This window comes from Ceratotherium simum, chromosome 5, assembly GCF_057802395.1.
Source record: "Ceratotherium simum simum isolate JZ-2026a chromosome 5, ASM5780239v1, whole genome shotgun sequence".
NCBI lineage: Eukaryota > Metazoa > Chordata > Mammalia > Perissodactyla > Rhinocerotidae > Ceratotherium > Ceratotherium simum.
Window position 1 is genome coordinate 48407809 of NC_141904.1, and position 12894 is coordinate 48420702.

Sequence of the window (12894 nt, forward strand, 5' to 3'; positions counted from 1 at the left end):
TCTCGCGCTGGAGGGCCCTCTTGAGCTCTCCTGTTGGCGTCCTCTGGGGTCCGAAGGCTCCTGGGACCCAGCACGGGTGGCGGGCGGAGAAGGAGGGGAAGAGGAAGGCTTGACCCCTCCGCCCCCACCAACACACGCACTCGCACGCCCAAGCTCGCCTCTCTTCCCAGGCAGGGGCTCCAAGGGGAGCCGGGCAGTGTCCGGGAAGCGGCCTCGGTTTCCTCGTCCCGGCGGGGCCTTCCCAGACCCATCGCCCACCGATTCTGACGCTCTGCGGGCCTGAGGTGCAGCCCCATGACCTCCTCGACCCGCATCGAGTCGCAGAGGCCGGCACAAGCGGAGCGCTGGGTGCTCTCATGCAGCTTATAGCCGAGAGTGGGGTAAACCGAGGCTGCCCTGCGGCCCCTTGTGCCGAGCGTCAACTGCCGGCTGCCACTCCTGTGTGTGTGACCTTGGGGAAGTCCGCCCCCCCGCAACCCCCGCTCCTGGGTCTCAACGTGGTCCGGTAGAGCAGGAAGCCAGCGGTTGTCAGCGCCAGGGCCTGGGACCTTGGAAAGGGTGTCGGAAGCCTAGTCCCGGCGGACCTACGGGAGGGGGAGGGACCATGGTTCACACCGGTAACAAAGGAGCCCGATGTCTGCCGTCAGGTCCCCCTCTGGCCACTAGGCCAGTCCCCCATCACTTCCCGTGGCACGCGGGTTCCAGGGGATGACCGGCGTCTCTGGGTGGGCCTCTGCCTCTTTCACGGCTGAGGACACTGAGGCAAAGGGCCCCGTCCAGAGGCAGGCAGTGGAAGAGCAGAAAGGGTGGCCCACCAACCCCGACTCAAGTCTGAGGCAGTGGGAGGCACCCCCCATCCTGCAGGCTGAAGAGTTTCCCAGTGGAGGAGGTGCATGCAGGTCGGAGGGGTTCCTTTGTGGATGAGCAGGGTCTTGGCGGGTCTGTGGGACCCCTGGCACATAGGGATGGGCAGGCAAGGGGTCTCGGGCTTGGAAGGAAGGGTCAAGGGCTGGAGAGTGTCCAGGGCCACATGTGGAGAGAGCAGGGTTGTCCAGGAGCACTCGTTCTCAGCACCTGAGAGGGAAGGGGCAGGCAGGGCAGGGCCCTGAACAAGGGATCTGATCTTGTGCTGGGTGTCTCTGGGCCACCCCTTCTCCTTTCTGAGCTTCAGTTGCCTCATCTGTACCTGTAGCTGAGGGAAGACAGTGCTGCCTGGGCTCAAGCAGGAAGGGAAGGGCACCCTTGGCTTCCTCGCTAGAGCCCAGACTTCCTGTTCAGCCACATCTAGGGGAATTGGAAGGCTGGGGGCCAGTCTTCCCTCACCCACTTCCCACTCACTGGGTGACTCGACAAGCATTACCAAGTCCAGTTTTATCATCTGCCAAAGGGGGCAAGACCTGCCCAGGCTCTCTCCCAGCTTGTCCTTAGCTTGGGGCCAGGTAATTTATAGTGCCCCTGGTGGTGCCCAAAGGACAGCCTCCCCTGGGTCCACTTGCCCTTGGCCCCCTGCAACACATCCAAGGGCCCTTGCCCAATCCCATGTGCACACACCCACCTGCACCACTCCCACACCCCTTGCACACATAGACAATTCCACAGTCATGAGAATGTAGTGGTGTATACACTCAGTTGTGCCACACGGACCCATCTACTATTGAACCCACTGGTAGGGCCTCCATGTTGCACAACTCGGGTGGCAGGCCTGTACATGGGCACATGTGTGCAGACCATGTGCACGTCCACATGGACACAGACTTACACGCTGCTCCATGGAACGCACACTGACACACAGAGGCAAGTGCAGTGTGCACGTGCTCCCTCGTGTACACGAGTGCCATGAGACACAAGCATGTGTTTATGCATCCACAGGTCTCACCCAGACCCCGCCCAGCTCCAGAGCTATTCTGGGCCGGGCCCCAGGCCAACAAGGTCAGAGACTGCCAGCTCCCAGCAGGCCCCAACCCCTGTGTGACAGGCCTAAGCCACCCAGCCCCCGCCCCCAGCCCAGGCTAAGTCCAAGATGCCCTGGATCCCAGCCTGGCTCTGTGACTGGGGGGGATCCCCACTCCCTACTCCCTGCTTCCCCAGAGCTGAACCTTGAGCCCTGGGGTTTCAGGGTCCAGGAAAGAACTGTCCACAGGGTCCCCTAGCCACTGCCAACTGACTCTGCCCATGGCTTCCAACTCAGAGGCCCTGGAGTCTGGACTGGATCCCTACAGGAAACCCACAGGAGCTAAAAATAGTACACAAGGGACAAACAGTGTTCTGCATGCCAGCATTCACGCCACCACGTGTGGAGGACACTCTGTCCTAAAGGGGAGCCAGGCTGGAGAACCAGCGGTCCAGAGCTCCACCACCCCAGACCTGATGGGCCCAACTGGGGGATGGGTGCAGCAGGATATGGGGACCTCATAAGAAATAGAAACAGTACTGGACAGTGGGCAGAGCCCTGGGATAAGGGCTGAAGACCGAGTTTGAGGCATTGACCTTAGGCAGGGCACAACCCCTCGCTGGGCCTCAATTCTTCATGAGAGGAATAAGAAGGTGGAAAAGGCTTTAGCTTTCAGGATGTTCCTCTCCCCATGGTGTTTAACACTGGAGAATTGGAAACAACACAAATGTTCGACAGCAGGGCACTAATTGAACAAAGTATTGTTGGGTTTCTATACCGTGTAATATCACACTGCCTTTAACCATGACAACAATAATCACAACGACCAGCATTTACTGGAGGCTTGTGATGTGCGGGTGTCATGATGCTGTGGTTATACCCGTTTTACAGACGAGGGATTGAAGCTCAGAGAGGTTATGTAGTGCACTGAGAGCTCACAGCTGTCAATCTGAGTGTGCCCCAGAAGTCTGTTTTAAGCTTTAATAACTTCAGAAGTTATAAAGTATAAAGCAACAAATTTACAAGAAACAGCATTTGAAAGTTTAATTACTTGCATTTTCTTTATGCTAATTGAGTTTTCTGAATTTTGGATAATTGATTTTTTTCAGTCAACTTTTGCCATCTTCAGAGGGCAAAAAAGAAAATTTAAATAATTAAACTTTCAAATGGTGTTTCTTGTAAATTTGTAGCTTTATACTTCTGAGGTTATTAAAGCTTATAACTGCACTAAGACTTTCGGGATACCTGTTATTCTAAGTCAGTTTGACTTTAAGGCCTGTGTAACAGTATTTGACAGTTGTGTTTGAGCGGGGTGGGGATCTAGGATGCCTGTGTTGGGTAAAAAGCTCTGAGAAAAAGTATATGATAAACAGCCTACAGTGAAATCTCAGCTGTATTCAAAAGCTTGCAGACAAGTGGACCCCACTTGGAGCAGTGGCCATCTCAGGGGACAATGGGGACACACATGACTGTATTCCCTTCCAGATTTCTTCATTGGGCTTGCCCTGCTTCTTGGATGGAAAGATGATGAACCTCACAGGAAACGACACCCCACCCCTCCTGGGTTGAGCCATCCCATCAAGGATAGCCAGCATGTTCTCAGCACTCCCACAATCTTTAGTTCACATGATCCTCCCATAAGCTCTGTGACGAGAGTCTTGCCCTCTCCATTCCACAGATAAGGACATCAAAGCAGAGAGGAGACATGGTTTGCCCAAGGCTGCTGTCAGGCTCTCTAACTTCAGCCCAGTCCAGCAAATCCTCTCTGACCCCATGTCCCAAGGATGACCTCCCTGGCTGGTCAGTGTGGCTTTCCCTAGACTGGTCCACGAGAGATCACATGAGGAAGGGGTGGGGGTGCCAAGAGCTACAGCAAGTGATTGGGCTTTAGTGGAATTCCTGTTTGCCTGGTCAGGGCACGGCTGGGGAGGATGGGGTGGCCCAGCCTACCCAGCCCCCAGTCTTTACTACCCACTGTCGAGGGTCTCCTCAGTAGTCCCTTGGGCTAGCTGTCCGTTGCCAGCAGCTCTCCCATTTTCCTGTCATCTCCCAGCCCTGACACCTATGGGTGTCCACAGCTGGCCCCCTGCTCTCTGCAACAGCCTGCCTTGGTCCTTGCCCATCTATGGCACCTCCAGGCAGGAGCCCCACGAGGCTCTGAATCTACAGGGTCCCCACTTCTGATGACAACCCAAGGCCCAAAGCACCCCAGCCTACACAGGTCTCCACAGGTGTCCTTGGTGATGGAGAAATGCAGGGGTCCAACACCTGGGCTGCTTCTCCAGCACTCAGCAGGCAGGAGATCAATAATGAGGGGAGGAAGGAAGGAAGGAAAGGAGAGAGGAGAGAGGATGGACCAGAGGAGTCTCCCCACCCTAGGCCTCCCCACACCTCTTCCAAAGTCCTCCCCAAGTCTCCACAGTGCCTCAGATCTTCTCTCCCTCTATCCCTGGGTTGTCAAGGCTCACCCTGGGATCAGGACTAGAGTGCAATGTGGGCCGGGTTCAGTGTGAAGTCAGGGTCAGGGCTCAAACTGGAGCAGAGCCTGAGGGTCAGCCAGGGTCAGAAAATGGTCCTCCAGCCCTTCCAGGGGGAGCACACCCTGTCCTGCCGGCTGCAGATACTGGCTCCTTCAGGAACGTTCCATAGCACCTGCAGCTGGCGACTCGGACCATACCATCCCCTGCTCCCCATCCCTCCCCCTCCAGCTCTGGTGTCCAAGGTGATCAGAGCTGCCTCTGGGCAGGAAGCCAGCCCAGAAAGCCCAGGACATCCCTGAGCGCCTGTCACCATGGCAACCTGCCTGCCATGCCCCCCACCCCCACCCCCACCTGGATCCAGTACCGTTTTTCGTCAGAATGGGAAGGGCCTTCTAGATCAGCAGATTCCAGCCCCTCCTCTTGTCCCAGATGGAGAAACTGAGGCCCAAGTGGGGAAGGGAGTGTGGGACCTGTTGTTGAAGGACCTGACCCCAGCCTGTCCTCCCTCCCACCCACTCCCACCCCTATGTCCGCCTACGTTGGGTTAGGGGAGGGGGGGAGTCTGGAGTCTGATCTCCTGGGAGCGGGGCGGGCCCTCCACCCGCAGCTATGTGGGTGCGAGCGGCACCGAAACCAGACACCAACGATGAATAAATGATGCCCACTCGCAGCCTGCGACCAGATCGCCACCGCCGAGAGCCGGCTGGCCAGCGGGCAGTCCCCGAGCCAACGCGGCCCCGCGGCCTCACTCCGCTCCCCTGCCTGCGGCCGAGGGCCCGCGGCGCGAAGATGGCGGGGCGGCGGCGAGGCGCGGGGCCCCTCTGGGCGCTGGGCGGCGCCGTGCTGGGGGTGTGCCTCGCGGGGGTCGCCGGGCAGCTGGTGGAGGTGAGGCGGGGCGGCGCGGAGGGGCGCGGGGTGGCTGGCATCGTCCAGGCAGAGGGTGGGGGGCGCCTTTCTGACCGGGAGCTGGCTTTTCCCCTTCCTCTTGCCCTGGGAGACCTGGCTTAATTGGAGCGACACAGCCCTGCCCCCAGCGCTTCTAGGCTGTGGGGGAGACTCAGCCCCCAATGGTCTGATTGGTGGGCACAACCCTTGATTTCAGGAGCAATAGTCTGATGGGGAGACTTGCTCTGATTTTAGGGATCCCCAGTCTCATTGGGAATACAGCCTTGCCCACTCTGATGTGGGACACTCAGCCCCTGTCCTCTAGTCTTTGGTTTAATGGGGGGGGGTGTGTGTCGGCGTAGTCCCTGGTTTCAGTGACCCCTAGTCTGAGAGGGGAGATGTAGGCCCTGATCTTAGGGTCTGCTGGAAGAATCAGCTTCTGCCTCCAGAGATCCTCCAGGTTCCCCTGTCTAATGGGGGAGACACAGCCTTAGGAAGGAGGTGAGGGCATTCCAAGCTGGAGAGTGGGAGCAAGAGGATGAGGAGACCTGTTATGGAGCAGTCATTTGTTGAGTTTGACTCCAGGTGGAGCGCTAAGCCCTGGAGGGGAAGGGCAGGAGGGCAGGCCCCAGGGACTCAGGGACTGACTTGGTCTGGTGATAATGGGGAGCTAGCAAAGGTTTCTGAGCAGGGTAGACTCATGATGGGTCCTGGTTTGGAAGGAGGAGAATAAATTGGAAGAGGCACATAGTTGGGAGAACTGGGAGGAGCTGCTGCTGAGATAGACCAGGAAGAGGTGAGGAGGATGGCTGAGGTGGTTGGCCAGGAGCCTGGCTGGGCCAAGAAAGGCTGGGAGGGCAAGCGTGGGGTCCATCTGTAGCCTCTCTGACCCCTCTGGACCCCATTCCTGCTGAGCCGGGAAGGGGAGCCAAAGAAGCAGACCAGACCCAGAATTCTGGAGCATGAGGCTAGAGGGAGTAGGCCCAAGAGGCAGGGCCAGGGAGGAGTGGGGGACAGAGCCTGTGCAGGCAGGAGCAGAGTGGAGAGAGCAGGGGAACAGAAGTATAAGAAACAGCAAGGCACCCAGGAGAGCCCTCGAGGGGCAACTGCTATGGGACAGGATGGGAGAGGGAGGACAGAGCCATACCCTGGGGGTCTGCAGGAACAGAGTCTTGAACTGGAGGATCTGAGGGATGTGGGAAGAGAGCCCTGCACCCTGATGCTAGCCAGCCCCTGCTGCTGACCAGGGGATGTGATTAGAAGGCTGGGCTGGAGTCAGATGTCAGCTCCAGTGTCCCTGTAAGGGGAGCCAGGCTGGCTTGAGCCCCATGGAGTGTACTTGGGCCCCTCACCGGCTGCCCTGAGGCCTCAGATGCAGAAACTCAGCTGGCCTGGGTATAGGAGAAGCCTGAGGGTGAAGGTCGAGTCAGTTCTGAGCCAAGGACTCTTCCCCGCTAGGCCCCAAGAGCATGTCTTCTCCCAGCTCATCAAGGGAAATTGCATTTGGCATCCATCTGCGTGCCTAAAGCCTGAGCAAGGGCCTGGCCGGCCCAGGGGATCCAGGGAAGCACCAGAAAGATGGGCCGGGCTGAGTCCACACATCACCCACCCCAGCCTCTACAGGCATCACCCTCCATCGGGCCAGGAGACTCTGATGCAGGCCAGGGCCTCCAAGCTTCAGAGTTCAGACCCCAAGCAGTGCCCACCACAAGGAGATGCCCAACTGTTACCTATTACCCTCCACCAAGATCCCTATCGGGGTGAGAGCATAGGCTCAATTCCACCCTGAACAAAGCTGGAACAAGAATGTGTCAGAAGTGAGCTCTCAGCTGCCCAGGCTCAGAATTGGAGATCTACTCTGGCTCTCAGAGTCTTCCAGTCAAACAACCCAGCCAGGCCAACACACTGAGCCTTAGAATCAGGGAACCCCACCCCGGCCCAGATCCTGGCCCTGACACTACAGATGTGTGCCTGACCACACCTACATATACTCCAACCACACGTGTGCCCTGTACCTGCAAATGTGTGCCCAATCCCATATGTGTGCGCCGATCCCACACACATGTGCCCTGAGCCCGCACATGTGCCTAAGCCCACACACACGTTCCTCGACCCCACATACATGTGTCTGACCCCACAAATGGATCCAGGCCCCTGGGATGATGCTGAGGAGCAGTGTCTTCTTGTTAATTTTATCACTCAGGTTGGGTAGAGAGAACTTCCCAGAGACCCCTGGAACCACCTCATTCAAGTTACAGATGAAGAAACTGAGGCCTAGAGAAAAGAAGGCTCCCACCCCAGTTCACCCTAGTGAGGAGAAAAGAGCCGGGGAAACATGTGCCAACCCTGGGTGCACAGACCTGTGAGGCAGGCTGCTGATCCTCTCCGAGTGTCCCCAACATAGGCTGAAGGGGGCTGTTCATTAGACGAGGAGGACCTGGCTTGTGGTGGGTGCCCAGTCCATGCTTATGAAAATACTGGATGGATGGTTGGTTGAGCTGTGGGTTGCCTTTCCTGCCCAGAGAGCCAGAAAAGACTCCTTGTGTCTGTCTTTATTTGGTTAATCAACAGATAACACATTGCACAGATGCCCCAGGGTCCTCTCTCCCTCTGAGCACTAACCCCCATCCACACCGCTCAGCCAAACTTGGTGACAGAGATAAGAGTCATATCTCTGTCAGCCTCACAGGTCAGGGACAGGTCTTGCTCAGATCCCGCAGGGCAGGGCCATGTCCTCTCAGGTCCCCAGGGCAGGGTGGTGTCCCAGGCTATGTTGTGCTCTGTTCAGCCTTGCTCCAGCCGTGCTTACATCTTTTGGCCTCCAGGTGTCGCTGCAGTATCGCCGACAAATCATTTATCTAGTCCTGTCCTGTGAGGACTCTGGCCCAGCCTTCTGGTAGGACAGGTGACTGTTGAGGCACCTGGTGGAGTCCTGGCCAGGGAGCAGAGCCATGGGGCACTGACTCCGGCCGCACACCCCACCCCACACTGAGGGTACACGAGAACGAAGTTCCCCAGGGCAGCACAGGCCTTGCCTTGTCTCTGGCCTTGGTCCTGAGACCTCATCTGCTGGTGTGGGGGCAGGACTAGAGCGAAGGAGAGACCCACAGGCTGCCTGCAGGAGCCTTGAACTTGATTGGGACAGGCCGTCCCCATTTGCCCCTCCAGGCCTTGGTTTCCCCAAGCCTCAAGCACCCTCACACTCCAATCCCCAGCTCCACACTTCTGGGGCTCTGCTATCTTCTCTTGTTCTAAATCCGGAACTTCCTAAGGACTAGGGCATTGGCTGTGAATGTCTGAGACACTTGATTCTAGGAGATTCTGAAATACTTGAGCTGAGTCCTTGCTGAGACCTGGGCCTCTCTTGGCCCATACCCAGCCCCTGGCCTCTGCCTGGCTCACTCCCCTCTCTCCTGACCCGCAGCCCAGCACGGCTCCGCCCAAGCCCAAGCCGCCCCCACTGACCAAGGAGACGGTGGTATTCTGGGACATGCGCCTGTGGCACGTGGTGGGCATCTTCTCGCTCTTCGTGTTGTCCATCAGTGAGTAGCTGCTCCCCGCCCTCCTCATCACACCACAGGGGTCACAGCACCCCTGCCCCCCAGCACCACCCCCAGGGCCTCAGAACAGCAATTCCGGGCAGTGCACGCAGGCCAGGCGCCCACAGAAGGCCCGCTGTGGTTTCTGGCACCTCCTGATCCACACAAAGTCCCTGTGGAGGGCTGACAGGCCAGCAGTGACCTGAAGTTTCAATTCTGCCCGACCGGGGATGCAGCCACATGGCAATTATGGTAATTACAGGGGACTCCACTGAACCAGGACAGGACGTGTCATTTTTCCCCATCGCTGGCCTCCTGATGCTTTTTCTGCAGGCCAGCTTAAAGGGCCCACACCCAGGGGCCCCAGCAATGCCACTCTTGGCTGCAGCTCAGCTCAGAGGCTCCCCAGACACACAGCAGATGTGGCTCCCAGGCTGCAAACCTTGCCTTGTCAAATACCATTTCCTTGGAATGACTCACCCACCTCAGTTAAAAGCAGGAGACCCCTCTCTCCCCTGGGACTGGGAGCTGCTTGATGCAAAGTCGCAACAGAAATGGGTTTGGCATGTTCCCTTCAGTTGTCCTTCCAGAGCGGGTGTCTGGAGTTGGGGAAAGGGAGCAGAGAAATGCCAGCTGGGTGGGGGAGGCCGCTATGGCACAAAGCAGAGTGTGATGGAAGTTCCTACAAGGCCGGGGGTAAGAGGAGGATGGCAGGCAGTGAAGGGAAAGAAAACCCACTCCCCTAGCAAAGGCTTCAGAGAGTAGGGGTCGTCTGAGTGCAAATCTGAGGGAGGATGGTTGGAGTTTTGCCAGGTGGGGGGCTGGAAAGGCATTCCAGGCAGAGGGGATGGTGTGCGCAGAGGTGGGAGGAAACGGCCTTCACACCCGCTCTCAGATAACCCCTACAGGACGGTTACTGAGCGCACCTTGGGGGGACGGGCTAAAGTGGCATTTAAGTTCTAGCCGGAGCTGTCAGGGGATGAGGTCCCTGGAGGGCAGGGCTGACCACAAAGGGCCCATCCCCATGTGGGGGCTCCAGGAGAGACAAGAACACCTGATTTGCACATGCTTCTCCTGGCAGGAGAAGTGCCCTCCCGGAGGGAAAGTATCCACCTCCCACCATCAGTTCTTCATGGCTCCAGTGGGAGCAGGGCCTGAGCAAGAGGTTAGTCAGGGCTGTCCATGGAGGTCCCACAGACAGAGAGGTGTGGCTGCAGCCTCAGCCTGGGTGTCTGGAGAGGAGAACAACCCCCAGCACCAAGAGGCAGGGTTGGGGGGATATCTGTCCTGTAGGGACCACAGAAGCAATCGAGGGTGCAGGTCCAGGAGCAGCTCTGGGGTGCCCCAGGGAGCAGGGCTGAGGGCACTGTGGGGCCTCAAAACACGCAGTGCAGCTGTTAGTGGAGCATCACCCCCCAGAGCCTTGTGGAGAGGGCTGGGGTTGGATGGGATGCCTCAGGGGGATCTCCTCCAGCCCAGGGACTTGTATCCAAAGCCCCTGCCTGAGCCCTGGAACTCGATCCAAGGCACTTTATTTCTCTCCTTCTTTGAAAAGAAGTGACCAGGCCAGGCTGGGTAGGGCAAGCCTAGAGTGAGTGGCCATGTTTGAGCCCTGTTCTGGCTGCCAGTAGCTGCCCTCTGAGCTCTCTTCTCTGAGCTCTCAGCCTTGGTGGAGAGCCTGAGTGGGCATGGTCCTGAGGAGGTGCCTGGTAGGTGGCTGGAAGAGGTGGCCCAAGCCAGTAGGGTTGGAGTAGGGGATCAATCTTGGGCCTCAGGCATACACACAGAGGTCTGGAGAAGACCAGAACCAGCTCTTTGGATAAAAAAGACCTGCTGTCTACTCAGGTCTACCTCCAGACAGCAGTGTACAGTCTGACCTACCACTGGGGCCCTCATGCTGGGCTCCCCAGAGTGTTCCTGGATGCTGTTGGCTCCCCCATCCATTCCTTTAGGAATCCAGTCCTGTCCTCAGCAGCAAAGGCTTTGAGACCATCTCATTCATTCATTCATTTTTTTTCTTTCATTCTGAGTCTGGGTGAGACTCGGGGGGGGCCACAATATTTGGCTGAAGGGGTTGCACAAGATGACCCTAGAGGGTGCTCCAGCCCAGGCCACGTAGGTCTGATCCATCTTCCCCAAAATAGGCCTGGCTTGTCCTGCCTGGCCCTCCTGTCCCCAGGAGTCTGCCAGGAAGTTATGTCTGGTCAACTGATTTATAATAGGAAGCAGCTCCATCCCCTTCCCTGAGGCTGGGGCCAAGGTGGTCAGACTGTGGGGGCCTTAGAAAAATAAACTCAGTCCAGCTGGGTCCTGGCAGCCCTGCCCTGCCATGGCCATCACTAGACAGGCCAGCTCCATGCTCTGGCCCAGCTCGCGTGGGCGCAGCTGCCCTCGGCTGGAAAACGGCTCCTGGAATAACTCTGTCTGAGGTGAACGCCCCAGGGCAGAAGGTCTGTGCCCTCTCACCCGCTCTTGCAGCCAGGAGCCCAGGCTTGTCCTCAGGGAGGTTGAGGAGGATGCAGCCACGTCCTCCGGTGTCTGAGGCAGCTCTGTTCTCAAGAGCCTGGGAAGGAAAAACTAGGATGCACTAGGAGTCCAGAAGCGTGACTGGAAGCACAGGATAGCCTCCAGGAAGCTGGAGCTGGAGCCATGGGGCAGCCCTCTGCCCTGCCCTCCGGGAACTCTCAGTCTAGTCAGAAGGACCCTCAGGACCAGGACCAGCAATGGGGCCAGTGCAAAATGAAAATACGAGACCCCTTGTTCAAAAATTATTATGAATTTCAAGACAGTTACAGCAGAGCATTAAACCAAGCACAAGGCCCTTCTAAGAGTGGGGCCCTGTGCGACTAGATGAAGCCAGCCCTGCTTAGGAAGGATAGCTTGGAAATCCCAGAGCCCGCAGGGGTTTTGTCAAGATGCGGAGCCTCCTGCCAGAGTCTCTTGGGTGAGACACACATAGGTAGATGGAGGCAGGCCTAAAGTTTGGGTACCACCATGAGGTGTCTGAGCTCTGGTCCCGGCCAAGCCTGCTCTGTCCCCACTACAGTTATCACTCTGTGCTGTGTCTTCAATTGCCGCGTGCCACGGACCCGGAAGGAGATTGAAGCCCGGTACCTGCAGCGAAAGGCAGCCAAGATGTACACGGACAAACTGGAGACTGTGCCACCCCTCAGTGAGCTCACAGAAATCCCTGGAGGTGAGAAGGTCCAGGCCCCCAGCCCCGCCACCATCCGACCCTGCTGAGCCAGCCAGTTCCTCAGCCCTGCTGCCCAGAGTCGTTCTTCCCCGCCCCCCGCAGCAGGTTCAGAGGGGACCCAGCCCTGTCCCTGGAGATGAGAGCACAGAAATGGGTCAGAGAGAGGCAAGTCAAACAAGGAGCTATGCTGCAGATAGAAAAGGTTTGGAAGGAAGTGAAGGGCTGACGTGCGAGGCTCTGGTGCAAGCCCAAGGACCCTGTCTCACTCCTGCCACATGCCTCTTTCCTCTCCCCTACAGAGGATAAGAAGAAGAAGAAGAAGGACAGTGTGGACACAGTGGCCATCAAGGTAGAGGAGGATGAGAAGAACGAGGCCAAGAAGAAGAAAGGAAAGAAATGAGGAGCGCTTCCTGGAGGTGGCATGCAGGGCTGGCAGGCCCCGGGGCTCAAGTCCTGGCCGGGATCCAGGCCCCTTAGACTCCCAGCTCATACATGGACCATAGAGGTTGCAGAACATTGTCTCCCTGCTCAGAGGGGGAGCTGAGGCCCATGGCCACGTCCTTACGGCCCATCAGGGGCAGGGACAAGACTACACCAGATGTCCGGCCTCCCAGCCTGGACTCCGCTGTTTTCACCCCATCCACACGGCCACTCAGCAACACTGGTCTTGGGCCACTGTCTGCAGATCCAGAGCAGCCTCACACCCACCCACCCAGACATGCCTCTGCCCCACCCCTTCTGCCAGAAACAGCAGTGGCTAAAGGAGTAATGGGATGTGGGTTCCCTTCTGGAGGGGGATGGCTGAACTGGATGAGCTGGGGTGTGAGGCCACACCCAGGCTGGCCACGAGGAGGGAGAGGGTCACTTGGGGGAGTTGTGGCAGCAGGAGGTTCCTGGACTTGG

General features: G+C 57.9%; 1 protein-coding gene across 2 annotated transcripts; it reads left to right on the top strand.

The window, feature by feature from the left end:
• The first annotated feature begins 5160 nt into the window (after positions 1-5160).
• Positions 5161-12894, top strand: TMIE (transmembrane inner ear). Of its 2 annotated transcripts, none has more exons than XM_087431727.1 (4): positions 5161-5256; positions 8681-8798; positions 11842-11999; positions 12299-12894. In XM_087431727.1, exons 1-4 carry the CDS (start codon positions 5161-5163, stop codon positions 12389-12391), a joined length of 465 nt encoding a protein of 154 aa, XP_087287853.1. In that variant the 3' UTR covers positions 12392-12894. The 2 variants fall into 2 exon arrangements, with proteins under 2 accessions (XP_087287853.1, XP_004419674.2); XM_004419617.3 differs by having other exon boundaries at positions 11842-11991; positions 12291-12894.

What these genes read in the sequence shown, in the direction of transcription:
- TMIE (XM_087431727.1), top strand. Translation starts at nt 5,161, where the DNA reads ATGGCGGGGCGGCGGCGAGGCGCGGGGCCCCTCTGGGCGCTGGGCGGC. An exon ending in TCGCCGGGCAGCTGGTGGAG is followed by an intron (nt 5,257 to 8,680) that starts GTGAGGCGGGGC and finishes CCTGACCCGCAG; the next exon opens with CCCAGCACGGCTCCGCCCAA. An exon ending in AAATCCCTGGAGGTGAGAAG is followed by an intron (nt 12,000 to 12,298) that starts GTCCAGGCCCCC and finishes ACAGAGGATAAG; the next exon opens with AAGAAGAAGAAGAAGGACAG.